The sequence below is a fragment of the Diabrotica virgifera genome, chromosome 2 (genome assembly GCF_917563875.1).
Source record: "Diabrotica virgifera virgifera chromosome 2, PGI_DIABVI_V3a".
Taxonomy (NCBI): Eukaryota; Metazoa; Arthropoda; class Insecta; order Coleoptera; family Chrysomelidae; genus Diabrotica; species Diabrotica virgifera.
The window spans coordinates 205,203,184-205,216,406 of NC_065444.1; the positions used below are offsets into that span (position 1 = coordinate 205,203,184).

Consider the following 13,223-nt stretch of genomic DNA (forward strand, 5'->3'; position numbering starts at 1 on the left):
CGCAGAATGAAAGATTACGTTATTAGCGAGGGCCGAAAGTCCCTGAGAACTTCTACAATGTTTATTTTAATAAGTTACAGGGGTGAAAAAACTAAGAGAAAATTTAATGTGATTTTGAAATTCAAATATCTCATTCAAAATAAACTTTTTATTTATTCTAAGGGACTTTCGGCCCTCGGTAATAATCTAGTCTTTCATTCTGCGTTTAAATTTTTCAAAAATATTTATTGGTTTTTTCAGGATTTGAAAAAAATGAACACAATGCCGTGGTAATATTTTCCAAATCTGTCTTTGTCTTACAACGCACTCAACCGAATATAATATTGTCAGCATATATTGTCAGTCAGACACTGACAATCAGTGACAATTTTAAATATTTGACATTGCATCGGGAATATTTTGAGAAATTGATTAAATATTATTTATATATAGTGTATTTGATAAATAATTGATTTAAGACGTGAACTTAATAAAAAGTTATTTATTGTGTATTATTTGTGAAAGATCCAAGCAGAGAATACATCAGATATATCCTGTGATCCAAGTATTTTGTTGTTAGAGATGTTCAAAATTGTAAGCGTTCCAAAATAACAACATATTATTAAAAAATCACTTTAACACTTTTCCTCTTTTCTCGATTGATTATTAGTTTTTGTTGTACAAATAAATTATTACAATCACTGAAAACATAGTTAGTGAAAAAATTATCACATTTATTAACTGAATTAATAATTTGCAATTATAAAAATAACAGTTATCCAAGAACATTCAAAGGCCATCTCTTTAAATTAATTATGACATTTTCAAGTAGAATGACATTCTAGTAATGTTTACATATCCACACCAGTGTGAATTTTACTACACGTAATTTGCCGTGTAAAGACAGAAAAAGTAGGGATACACGTAAAATATTTGCGAATTATGTACCCATAGCCTTAACGAAAAGAAAATACATATTATTTAGAAGTAAATTTAACAATATGTATGTGTATACAACAATTGTATACATAGATACATAAAATAACTTAGGAAACAAATACAACAATTAAACAAATTTTAAATGAAATCCATCTTTATCGGACCATCATCTGTTTAATAGACCTCCTGAGAGTTAAGGGATCATTTCTAATATTGTTACAAGAATTAATAATTTTATCAATTACTTAGTTCTTGTCGCGTATTGATATTTTCTCGATTAACCATTTCTTTTAATCGACCCCATAGGGAATAATCGACAGGGTTAAAATCAGGTGATCTAGGTGGTCATGCACGAGGCCTTCCGCGACTTATCCACCTATTTCCATAAGTTACATGAAGATGTTGACGAACAGCAACTGAGAAATGTGGTGATGTCCCATTGTGCATATAGTACATACCTCGGGTGGCTACATTGCCAAGTAGATTCGGCAAACTATTTTGTAAAATATGATAACGCAAAAAAGTACAAACAGTGGAAGAAACACAAATAAATAATAACGATGACGAACGATAAGTCAAATTATGTAGGTACTCAAACAACGAAAATGACAAATTATCATTTTTATACACATACATAGTATTAATACATGGTGAGAAGGTAGTGATGCAAAAAACGCCGGGAAAATTTCTTTTTGTTTTTGTTTAATTTGGGTTTATTTGTTTTTCTTTTTTTTGACAAACAAATATTATACAGGATGATGTTTTAGTATTATTCAAAACAACCTGTTCGTTTTGAAATTCTGGAAACTGGCTAAAAAGTTTGTATTATTTAAAACGTATAGCACGAGCAGTGGAAGTATTATTACTTATAAATTCAATTTTTGTTAAAAAAAATTAGTTTTTGTAAAAAAAGTTAATTTTTTTTACATCTATGGTTCTTTTCACCAAACTTTTAATTCATATCAAATTTGATTTTTTTTATAAAAAATTAAGTAATTGTGTGGGGAAAAAACAAATATGCCAATTTAATTGCCTATTTGTCTAATTTGTAAAATTCTTATTGGAGTTTTTGAAAACCGTATACGGGGTGAAATATTTCCAAAGACCAAAACGAACTAATTTTTTAAAGCCGGGTCTGATTTTTTTCTAGTTTGAATAAATCAGTTGATTGGGCGGTAATAGTGTAACGATTGACCAAAATAAGAGATACATCGATCTTACTGTTCAAAAATTATGACGAATATATATATATATATATATATATATATATATATATATATATATATATATATATATATATATATATATATATATATATATAATCGGTTCATAACGTTCTACGACGTCTTCCGATTCCCAATCGCCATTGCTCTCGATCGTAGCACATGTCTTCGTTCAAGCCTCTTTCTCCGATTTCCCTATATGACGAATACAGATTTCTGTAAAAATTAACAACTCGCCCTGTATATTATTAAACAATGGGAGCAGACACTTTTTAATGGTCATTTGTTATTTGCATAGAGGCCTGCATACGAGGTAAGAGTATGTACAGTTCCTCAGGACTCACCCTGTATAAATCACACTGGTCATATTCCTGTTCACAACTAATAGGTTTATTCGACCATCAAAATAATTTCCACCCCACACTGTAATAGTACCTCCTCGAAATGGACGAATTTCCTAGACAGGTCGACGAGTTCTCGGCACTAACGGATTGGTCCAAACATTAAGTGACGACTATCGGAATACCTTCCACATCGAGACTCGTCCATAGAGAGTACAGATTTCCATTTTGTCTGCCATTTTCTATGTTCCAGAGTGCAAGCTACTCTTTGGCGTCTGTGCTCTGCACTGAGTGGTGAGTGCTCTGTTCTTAAAAAATGCCTTGATCTTAAATTGACCTTAGAAAGCCTTCGACGTAGAGTTTCTACTGAAATCGCAGTTCTTGTCGCATTACACAAGCTCCTATTTAGGATCCTGTAGGTGTTGAGTGACGTTCGACAAAACAAAAAAAAAAAAGGAAAAGAGCGAACTAATGGGACTGTTTACTTCCATTTGATATGAAAATAACCAAATATTTTCGAAAGCAACAGTTTTACTTGAATAATACCAGTAGTCTTAACTTTTGGCGAGTAGTTTATAACCAATTAAATATTCCAGGAACTTAAATATGCAAATTTTTATCATATCTGTTTTATTTTACAGGTGCTGTTATTAGAAGCTGGAGATGAAGAACCACTGGTTGCAGATGTTCCTGCATTTGCTCCAATGTTGCAAGGTTCCAGTATCGACTGGATGTATGAGACCCAGCCTTCGCCACACAGTTGTCTTGCCAGGGATGAGGGTAGATGTACATGGGCCAGAGGCAAAGTAATGGGTGGATCGTCAACCATAAACTACATGATTTATATAAGAGGCCACCCAGAAGACTACGATGAGTGGGAATATATGGGCAACCATGGATGGTCGTATAGAGATGTTTTGCCGTATTTCAAAAAATCTGAGGATAACAAAAACCACGATCATAAAAAAATAGATCCTCATTACCATGGTGTAGGTGGATATCAAACAGTAGAGTTTTTCCCTTACCAAGACAAGAACACTATTGGATTGCTCCACTCTTATGAAGAATTTGGACTACCAAAAGTTGATCAAAACAGTGAGCATCTCATCGGTACTATGCTGTTACAACACACCACCAGACACGGTGAACGATTAAGTACAAACGGAGCTTTTATAAGGCCTATTAGAAATAAAAGAAAAAACTTAACTGTAAGAACTAACGCCCATGTTACACGAATACTAATAGATCCAAAAACCAAGAAAGCGTACGGGGTAGAATATTTCAGTAAAGGAAAACTTGTTCAAGTATTAGCAAAGAAAGAAGTCATTTTATCAGCAGGAAGTATTAACTCACCAGTATTATTAATGTTAAGTGGCGTGGGTCCAGCAAGTCATCTGCAGGAAAACGACATTAAAGTTATTAAAGACTCTGCTGTTGGTTTCAATTTGCAAGATCACACCACGATAGATGGCGTTGTGTTTGCTTTAACCAATCACACTTCTACATTAGTGGATGAGGACCAAATGAAAGCAGATGTGTACTATTGGAAAAAGAAAAGAGATGGACCGTTAGCATCAACAGGTGCATTACAAACAAACGCGTTTATTCAGACGAAATTTGAAAATAGTCATGATAGACCAGATATTCAAATTTCTATTGATTCGGTCAATACAGATAATTTTTTCACTGATCCTATTCTCAGTTATAATACTGCTGTGTTACCGTTAGCTTACTACAGTGGCATGATGGCAAGACCGATATTACTTAATCCAGAATCAAGAGGAAGAATCTTGTTAAATCATACCGATCCTACTTTCGGCACTCCTCTTATCTATGCCAATACTTTCTTTGAAGAAATAGATTTACTCAGAATTGTTGAAGGAGTAAAACAAAGTCTAAATCTCGAAAGGACCAGTTTCTTTAAACACGCAGGAATACGACTTGTTCGAACACCTTTACCAGCTTGTAAACATGTACCTTGGGGCACGGACGAATATTGGGCATGTATAGCCATGGCTTACACCACTACTATTTTCCATCCTGTAGGGACATGCAAAATGGGACCTCATCATGATGAAAGTGCAGTAGTTGATTCTAATTTAAGAGTACACGGCATCCATTCGTTACGAGTTATAGATGCCTCCATTATGCCTAAAATTGTAAGAGGAAACACGAATGCACCTACTATAATGATAGCTGAAAAAGGAAGTGATTTCATTAAGGAAACATGGTTGAAAGAAGAACACCATGGCGAAAAATATCACACACCCCAAAGTAGTATTAATTCTTTGTTCGATTTTGGAAATTTCTTCGAAGTCAATTTTTAAACCTCGGTAGCCGAGGTTGCCATTAGGTATATTAACATTAACATGCCTTGTAGTCCAGTCGTATTAGATCAAAAAATGCCTAACCTTGCTCGGCGAGCTATGTTAATTTTTATTATTTAAACATATAGTGGCAAAACATACTAGTGTAAATTTAAAATCGCGACGGAATTCCGCCGCCGCGTTAGCTGCCATTTTGATTTTAATGGATAACCGGTTTCGCTCCAATTCTCCGTCATTTTTAACTTTTCGACAAAAATGGTAGGGACTGAAATTTTGAAATTATTGCAAATGCGATTTTCTACAATTTCTTTTTTGCAATTTTTTTCATGCAACAATTCTTCGTAGGCATTTGATAAAAAAAAGACCTACAGTTTATCTATAAGGGTTCTGTTCCTTTCACGTTGAAGATCTATGGAGTAGAACGGTCTTGACATTCAATTGGAATAGTAGGATCTTTGTCATTGTGTTATAATAGTCGGACCTCCAAACGGAGTTGAGAATGCTAAACCTTTGCTAAGCTTTTCGTATTCTCGTACATGTTCTCTTCCGTGCTTTGGTTTACTCATATGGCACTTCCAAGTTATGTAAAATTGCATTGATTCTCATAAATTTGGTTTTAATTCAGTCAATTTGTACTCTACGAGCCCCCTAGTGGGAAAGTTTTGGGGTTTTTCTGATTTCTTTCATTATAGGTGTAGGTATTTTGGGCTGCTGAATCCGAATATGAGATTTGCGGACAAAATTTCGTGACGGAACATTGAGTAAATCGTGAAAAAAGCGAAAAATTTCTGCTTTTTCCCACTTTTTTGCTTAAACCTTGAAAACTATTATTTTTTAGTAAATGGCCTCTTTACAGAAATTAAAGTAATTAAAATTATTTACAAACACCACTATTTAACAAACTTACTAAGGAAGTAAAACTTCGCTAGTAGGTAAATGGTATATAAATTTTTATTAAAATTTTATCTAAAATGATCCAAATTGGATAAAAGTGGGTACATCTATAGTACAAAATCACACAAACGTTTTCGGACCAATCAGTCCATCATCAGGTGGTAGAAACGTAAAATAAACAAACCACTGCATTAAAAAAGGCCAAGATGAAATTTTGACTGTTTGAAAGTTAGGAAAATTAGAACATGTGGTTACTTACTTAAGATCCAAAGTAGTTGGAAATAGCTACATAGATAGGTCAAAAGACCTTCATTTTACAATAATTATGCCATTTCGGCTACAACAATGTCGACAATAAGTCGATGTTAAAAGGATTTAAAAATGCAGCGTTATTATAATGTGGTCTTCATCTTGGCTTCAAACTGACAGACTGAAATATGACATTAAACGAAAATTGACAAGACGTTCTAGGTAGGGAATTTTATGTGTATGCAGTTATTTTGTATTTTAGAAATGCAAAAATATTATTACTTAAATAAATGATTTTAATTAAACCACTATTTACTTTTTTGAGACGAAGCTTTCGGTCTAAAGTGCAAGTTGAAAATTGCCAATTTTTAACGGTCTCTGCAAAACCCACTTTTTACATTTCAAAACTTTATTTTTTATTAGAATACTGTTATTTTATAAATTTCTTCTAGTTTACAAATTAAATTAAAATACAAGATGTTGTATAATATAAAAGTATATGAGCCGTTGTCTTTTAGAAAGTCCTGGCTGTGGTTCTCCGGTGGCGATGAGTCCCGATGTATTCTGCTTGTTCTGGAAAATAAAATACATGATGTCAGTTCTAAAGGAGAGATGACGATTGCAAAATAGATTGTGAGATTAACCATAACCTACCTTTCGCATTTTGCTGAGGTTCTTCGATGTCATCATTTCCTGGCTCAGGGTCTGATTGCTCCATCGTCAGCGTCAGTGGTCGTTGTCTTGGAAAATAAAAGAGGTAGTGGGATATTGACCTGTAATCATATTATATCAAGGAGAGATGAATGATTCCGAAATAACTTGTGAGATTATATATATACCTCTGTCACTTTCTTCAGTCTAAGAAATAGACCGTAGTAGTGAGTTTGGTGCAGGATCCAAAGTGGTTGGCACTAGCACGAGATCACTAGTAGTTTTTTTCCAACTCCCTCACTTGGATCTTTTTGTTGCTCGTCACGTGTGGCTTGATATAAAGAAAACCATTACTGCACCTGATAGTAAACTCTAAGTGAATGTTCTCGTGTAGCAGATTCGGTAGGGGGTAATGAGGCAATGTTGGTCTTACTTTTTTATGATGAAGATACGTATTGTCTCTTATAGTAACCCTTACAAAGGTTATTGGCTAGCTCAGCCTGGCGTAGATCTTGTGCTGTGCAAAATCAATCACTTTTTCAAGGATCTAAGGGAGGTCAATCAATAAAATTCAAAAATAACTTCACATATTCGTAAACTAAATCACATACGCATTATTGCTATTTTAAGAGGAACATTAAACTTATTAATAAATGAAATTAATCGTCAACGAAACTAATTGTTCAGTAGCACTTTGCTAACGTCTGGCTTCAGGAGGGCTACCTGCAGGCCACTAAAGCCTGCTTTATTGGCTCTAAATTCCTTCCTTTGTTAATCTTTTCAGTACGATGATCGTGAGAATTTTGTTTATAAAGGAAAGAAAGGTTGTTCCTCTCCAGTTTCTGCAGAATATGGGTTTTTAAGAAGATCTTTAGTGTTCCCTTTTTCCAGCCTTCTGGGATGTGGTTTATTTACCATATCTCTCTGATTATGTGGAGCAAAACAGGGAGTTAGATGCGGATCAGCCTTTAGAAATTTAGCAGCAATGCTGTCGGTTCACGGGGTTTATTATTTCTCAACGGTTTGATAACTGTTACTGTCTCCATTTTGGAAGAATCTTCGCAAGGTATATGCAAGTTTACCTTCTCCGAGTTTTCGACAATTTCATCTATGTTATCTCTTAGCGTTCCTAGCATTTTCTGGAAATATTCTTTCCATTCTCTGCTTTCTTACCTATTGTAAGTGATTCCCCTGTAGGGAATATTACAATGTTCGAACTGTTGAACTCATTTTTTGTTAGTCGTCTAGTTATTGGAATTATGAATATGTTATGTGAAGGCTGGTGACCGTAAAAGTAATTAAAAGATTGGAAAGAATGAACCAATGGCTGCACGAAACTTAAAGAGAGCTCCTGAATAAGAGTTTTAATAAGAATTTGTAAGAGTTTACCTAAATTTAGTAACAAAGTCTGTAAAAATATGTTACGCAATGCAAGGTAAAAGAAAGTTATTTATGTTTCTGTGTATTTCTATTATTATAAATAAATCATTTCATTTCCTTAATAACTACTACTATTCGAGCAAATAAAGCAGTGAAATCGCCTGCTAACTTTTTTAAAGTAAAACGGATCTATATAAAACGTTATTCATTCGATTCGAAAGAACTTAAGGAAAACTGTTGACCACTTGGCATGAGGGACAAATGGAAATTTTATTGTTGTAGGCGGAAAATCCATTTTGCAAAGTGCAAAGTGTTCAAAAAATAAAAATTCACAACTCAGAAAATAATCATGGAAATGCGTTCAATTTTCATTCTAGGGGGATTTTGAGGTCGCTAAACAGGAATATTGGATCAGTAAAGCTGTAAGAGGTACCTGGTTCCCGGTATCCAGTTACGCACGTCGTATCCTGAAGTTTTATGGAATTTCATTATCAAAATCTTTGAAGCCCGGATATAGGAGGAGGTTTGAGGCGATGGGCCAGCAACTCGTCCCTTGTGAAAAGAAATAAATCTTACAAATTTCGACAAAACGCCTAGGAATGCGGAAGGATCAAAACAAGGACGACTAATGCAACGGAAAAGGAAAATTATATTGGCTACATGGAATGTGCAAGGACTTAAAACCAAACAAGCAGAACTATTCAAAGAATTAGCGGAAACAAAAATAGATGTATGTGTTCTTACCGAAACCAAGAAAAAGGGAAAAGAAAATGAAGAGATGGGAGAGTATATACATATCTTCAGTGGAGTGAGTAAAGATAACAGAGCTAAGAGAGGAGTCTCCATTGCTATTCGAAAAAATCTTAAAAATGATATTAAATCGTGGACTGAAGTAAATGAACAACTGCTGATGCTGGAAATGAAAAAGAATGTGCACAATATCGTAATTGTCGGAGTGTATGCCCCAAATGAAACTGCAGATCCAGAAAGTAAAGACGATTTCTAAGACAAGATGAATGAAATAATCTCTCAAGTTAAAGAAAACTGTGAAATCTATGTACTAGGAAATTTAAATGGCAAAGTAGGTAGAGAAGAAAATAATAGAGTCGTAGGAAGATATGGGGAACAAATAAGCAATGACAACGGAATGCGTCTTAGAGATTTTTGTGAAACAATGTCTCTCAAAATTATGAATGGATTTTTTCAACATAGAGACATCCACAAATTTATATGGATACAACCTACTAGCAATCTGCGCTCGATAATCGACTATGTAATTCAACGTCAAACTTCCCAGCTGAAAACCACTGACGTAAGGGTATACCGTGGATCAGAATGTGGATCCGATCATCGTTTACTTATGGCCAACGTGATAGTTAACTATCGCAAAAACAATAATACTCAGGTACAGAATATAGAAAATGGACAAGAAGTAAGATCTCCTAAATATAACCTAGAAAGCTTAAAAGAAGATTCAACGAAATTTCTTTATAAATTACGACTGGCCACAAAATTAAATTACAAAATGTGGGGCGAGAAAATATAACAGCGGAAGAATTATACCAGCAAATTAAAAAATACATTCATGATGAGGCTGAAAGTGAAGCGTTGGGGTATAAAGACAAACATGAAACAAAAAATAAAGAATAGTGGTCGGAGAACATGCAAACGTTAGTAAACAAGAAGAAAACTGCTTATCAGAGATGGATGTCAACAAGAGAGGAGGAGGATCACAAGAGATATGCAGCATTAAATCGAGATGTAAAAAGAGAAGTAGTGAAAAGTAAAAATGAGATGTGGGACCGAAAATGAGCAGAAGTGGATAGGTATATGGGTGGAACAAGAGTTGGGCAAGCGTGGAAGGTAATAAAGTCTCTCCGGAGGGAAGGAAAGGAAAAATCTAATATAAAGTAAATAGATCTGAAGCAGTGGAAACACCATTATGAGGTCTTACTGACAGAAGATAGATGTAAATTCCAAGAGATCGAAATGGAACAATTATCCGAACATACACAAATAGTTGAGCTAACAACCGGAGAGTTAAGCGAGGCCCTCAAAAGATCTAAAACCGGTAAAGCAGCAGGACCTGGAGACATCCCAATTGAGTTGGTAAAGTACGGACCAAACATATTACATGAGATGTTGGTTCAACTATTTAATAAATGCTTAAAAGGACAAAATATCCCAGATGATTGGAATGTTATATACATCAGCTCAGTATACAGGAAAGGGGATAAAGGCATATGCTCTAATTATAGAGGAATAACTGTTACCAGCTCAGTAGGGAGATTGTACGGTCGAATAATAAAAAAAAGAATATAATCAAAATACGAAGACATGGAAGAACAAAGTGGATTTCATGCAGGAAGATCGTGCACTGATAATATATTCGTTCTGCAGCAGGTAATAGAAAAACGGAAGGCAAGGAATCTATCTACCCACCTATTGTTTGTAGACTTGGAGAAGGCATACGATACATTACCTTTAAAAAAACTGTTTCAAACATTGACGAAAGTAGGTCTCAGTAGAGAGTATGTGGATGCTATCGCAAATATATACAAAAATTCAAGAAGTGTCGTTAAAGAAGGACATTTTATATCTGAATCATTCCCTATATCAAAGGGGCTTAAACAAGGATGTTGTCTGTCTCCGACTTTACTTAAAATATATATTCAATCATCGCTAGAGCAGTGGAGGAAACAAGTATCCGGAATGGGAATAGACACATGCAGTGGTAAATGTCTAACAACTTTGTTTTTTGCGGATGATCAGGTGGTCGTAGCGAATGGTGAGGAAGACATGGACTACATATTTAAAAAACTAAAGAAAGAATATGAAAAATGGGGCCTCAATATGAATATATCAAAGACAGAGTATCTTAAAATAGGGGATGATGAAGAAGATCCAGAGTTAGATATTAGAACCACAAAAAGATGTAATGAATATAAATATCTCGGATCTATAATATCTAAAGAAGGTACTACCAAAAGAGACATCGAAAAGAGAACGCAGCAGGGCAAAAAAAGCGGTAAACATTCTAATCTCTCTACTGTGGTCTAAAGATATAAGACAAAAAACGAAATTGACTATCTATCGTACCTTGGTAGAGCCTATTATGACTTATGGGGCAGAAGTTTGGCAGATGACAAAAAAAGATAGAAAAAGAATAGAAGTAGTAGAAATGGATTATCTAAGGAGAGCGTGTGGTATATCTAAAAAGATCACATCATGAATGAAGATATTAGAAGGAGTACACATACCGTATATTCCAGTGTAAATAGAATTGAAACTAGACAACTAGTGTGGTATGGTCACGTGAAACGAATGAATGAAGATAGATGGCCAAAGAAAGCTTTGAATTACATACCACACCAAAGAAGAAGAAAGGGAAGACCTTCAGTTTCCTGGGAAGAATATGTACGGCACATCATGAAAGATAGAGCCATCAAAGAAGAGGAATGGATGGACAGAAAACGATGGCGGTCGAAGTGCGAGAAGCGGCAGAGGCTGTAGGAACCTCGTTTATATGTAGATAGAGATAGATAGAAAATCTTTGAAACATGTTAACCCGATATTTTTACGATCACTGAACACCAATATTGCTTCGATGGTCCTGTACTGGGTACCTGGTGCCCATTATTTACGTCATCTCTAGGAGTTTTATGAAAATAGTTGAAATATATTACGTCGGGGTTTTTGAGCTCCCTGAACACGATTATCGCATCGAGGATGCTGTACAAGGTACCTGGTGTCCGGAATCTATGGCATCTCCTGGAGTTTTATGAAAATTCCTTATGAAAATAGTTTAAATTTATTACTTCGGGCTTTATGAGATCACTGAACACGAATATTGTATCGAAGGTGCTGTACAAAGCACTTGGTGCACTGTGTCTATGTCGTCTCCAGGAATTTAATGGAAATTCGTAATAACATTCACATTCGTAGTAACATGAACAAATGATACATATTTGTTATTCCGTGGTTTTTAATGTTTCTAAGAGTTTTAAACATATACAGGATGTTCTGACATCTTTAAATCTAAAAAACTATTTTTAAATTTAGAAAAAATTGAATAGTTTATTCATTATTCGCGCTCTGAATTAAAATAATTTACTCTTATTACCTATTGTTTGGGTCTACCCCAAAATCCCGACAGCCAAAATCCCGACAGCCACAATCCCGACGGCCAAATTCCCGACACGCCAGAATCCCGACAGACCAAAATCCCTGTCAGGCCAGAATCCCGACAGGTTTGTTAAGTTTCTTTTTAACACATAATTACATTTATTTCTTGTTTTTTGTTTGTGGCTATCTATTTTTTCTTTTTTGTTACTAAACAAAAGTACACTAAGCATCAAAATTAACGCACCACCTTAAAAATGGGACATATGATGTCTCGTATTTCCTAAACTTGTTGTCCGATTTAAGTGATTTTTTTTTAGTATATTATAGCTTAATTCTTTAGTAATATCGATGTAATAATATTATTGTTAAACAAGTAAGAAGTAAGTATCATTATATACCGCGTGTAACAATGATAGTATGTTTTTTCCTCAAAGTTTGGAATACCCTGTGGAATATTCTAGCGTATATAAAATATTGAAATTAAAACTCAACTTTCACCTTATGTTTCCTTAACATTTTGCTTTTCGATTCATTCGCTTATGTGGGATAATAAAAATTATTTACTTTAACAACTAGCCATGTTATTCATCAATACAGGGTATTTCTAAATAAGTGCGACAAACTTTAAGGGGTAATTATACATGAAAAAATAATGACCATTAGCTTTATAAACATATGTCCGCAAATGCTTCGTTTCCGAGATACGGGATGTTGAATTCTTTCTTACAAACTGACGATTTATTTAGTACTCTAAAATCGGTTGAGATATGCAAATAAAATTTAGTTAGTTTAGGTTTTAAGAGGTAGTTATTGCGCATTTTGCGCGCGTTTTTGACATACGATTAAGAATTTTATATTTACCATTGGCGTGCATACGGGTCATATTACCCGGTCATATTACCCGTATGCCCGCCAATGGTGAATATAAAATTCTTAATTGTATGCCAAAAATACGCAATACACCAAATTTTATTTGCGTATATTAACTGGTTTTAACCCTTTCGCTGCGTAAAGCGCACATGCGCGCCCTCCTATTTCTTTGTAAAATGCGTATGGCGCACATGAGCGGCCTATGTATATGGTGATTTCCATATACATTTAAAATTGACTCAGTT

At 34.5% G+C, this 13,223-nt stretch overlaps 1 protein-coding gene across 1 annotated transcript in view; it reads left to right on the plus strand.

Moving 5' to 3' along the window:
• The window catches only part of LOC126879768 (glucose dehydrogenase [FAD, quinone]-like), a 129,680-nt gene extending 121,572 nt beyond the window's left edge, over window positions 1-8,108 (plus strand). The window contains exon 2 of the mRNA XM_050643018.1: window positions 3,124-8,108. Coding sequence (XP_050498975.1) covers window positions 3,124-4,809 — 1,686 coding nt within the window. The 3' untranslated portion in view covers window positions 4,810-8,108. The remainder of the gene's footprint in view (window positions 1-3,123) is intronic.
• The last annotated feature ends 5,115 nt before the right edge of the window (window positions 8,109-13,223 follow it).